General features: G+C 47.8%; 1 protein-coding gene across 1 annotated transcript; it reads left to right on the forward strand.

Moving 5' to 3' along the window:
* Positions 1–40: 40 nt before the first annotated feature.
* Positions 41–1739, forward strand: LOC107683095 (serine/threonine-protein kinase pim-3-like; the record flags this gene model as incomplete). Its single annotated transcript, XM_016479180.1, has 6 exons — positions 41–65; positions 428–706; positions 862–944; positions 1058–1105; positions 1180–1552; positions 1675–1739. Coding segments are annotated over exons 1-6 (873 nt in total), but the record flags the coding sequence as incomplete, so codon positions are not given.
* Positions 1740–1747: the final 8 nt, after the last annotated feature.

Genomic DNA, 1747 nt, shown 5'->3' on the forward strand with positions numbered 1-1747 from the left:
ATTTATGTATTGTTTTATTGGAGTTTGGAGGAGATTGTCAATGGCTCATATGGGTGAAAGACGAGGTGAGTGTTTTAATTTTCATTTGTTTATTATTGGTATGTTATGGTATGATGTTGTACATTGTTTGAATGAATTGATATGAAGAAATGTGTGCAGGCTAACTCATTTAATCACACATTTTTACTAGCTCAGTGATCACATGTATTTTATTGCTTGTATATGAAAATCAGTGAAATATGTTTAATTCTTAGACACAGTTATAATGCTGGCAAACTACAGAGCTGCTCAAATACAGTTCAAGACCCAATAGAAAGTTTAAAAATGTAAAGTAACATAATTTGATGTGACCAGTGGCATTGGTGGTTGATTATTAATAAATGTTCCTAATAAAGGCTGTAAGTGTTTGATGTGTGAAATATTGCAGGCTCAGGCCGCTGCAGATCCAGGAGTGCTGCTGTCTCCCAGACGGCTGCTCAGGAGGTTGGGAGACGCGGCTCTGGTGACGGCGCTCAGGAACCGCTGCCAAACCCAAACCAGCCACTGAGCCAAGAGCTGCCTGGATACATCGCACCTCTGCCTTCAGAGTTGGCCGTTTCTGTGTCCACAGATCAGCCTCACAGGAAGAGGAAGTGGCAGAGCGGCAGCCAGGAGGATGAGCGTCCGTCCCCCTCATACAGAAGACCTGCCAAACGCTCCCGCAGAGGTCAGAATACACTGATGTTAAACACCTCATGACTCACTAAATGATTTGTCACTGAAAATGCTCTTCAGCTGAACTACAGTAACATTCTGTAACAGGTTTAGATGCTGCAGCATGTTTTCTGTTAAAGACGTTTCTTGTGATCTTGTGTGTTGCAGAAGCGTATGTCAAGGGCCCATTGCTGGGGCGAGGCGGATTCGGCTCTGTGTATGCTGGGACCCGCAGGTCTGATGGACTGCCAGTAAGACATTTTCTTACCTCCCGCAGTTAAACAGCCTTTAGAAATGTTGATGTCAGTAAATGTCATCGGTGATAATTAGTCAGCGTGGTTTACTGTGCTTCATCTGTCTACAGGTTGCCATCAAGTACGTCTCTAAAAGAGGAACACAGAGACTGAGAGTTGTAAGTTCAGAGTGAATCTGTTGCTCTGTTTCGTCTGATTCAGCGCTGGATATAACGGAGCATTTGTCCTGCAGGAAGGTCAGGGTCGGCTGCCGCTGGAGGTGGCGTTGATGACCCTGGTTAATTCGGCTCCTGCCTGCCCCAACGTCCTGCAGCTGCTGGAGTGGTTTGACCGTCCCGGACGCTACACCATGATCTTGGAGCGCCCGCTTCTTTGCCAAGATCTGGAGAGTTTCTGTGAGGAGAATGGACGCCTGGAGGAGAGCCTGGCCAAGAAAGTGCTGCTGCAGCTGATCACGGCGCTGAGACACTGCAAGAGCCGTGGAGTCCTGCACCGGGACGTCAAACCAGAGAACCTGCTGATCTCCACAGAGTCACATGACATCAAGCTGCTGGACTTCGGCTGTGGAGATCTGCTGAAAGACTCGGCCTACAAACACTTTGCAGGTTGGTTTGATCTCACTGCAGTGATCTGTGTTTGTTTGTGGACTTTTGATGATCGACCGAAGGGAATCTGTTTGGACTGGAGCCTCTTCAGATGATGTTTGTGGTCTTGTTGGGTCTCTCAGGCACTCTTCAGTACGCCCCTCCTGAGTGGTTTCGGTGGCACCGCTATCATGCGGGACCGGCTACGGTTTGGTC

This window comes from Sinocyclocheilus anshuiensis, unplaced genomic scaffold (assembly GCF_001515605.1).
Source record: "Sinocyclocheilus anshuiensis isolate Anshui unplaced genomic scaffold, SAMN03320099.WGS_v1.1 C32915067, whole genome shotgun sequence".
Lineage (NCBI taxonomy): Eukaryota > Metazoa > Chordata > Actinopteri > Cypriniformes > Cyprinidae > Sinocyclocheilus > Sinocyclocheilus anshuiensis.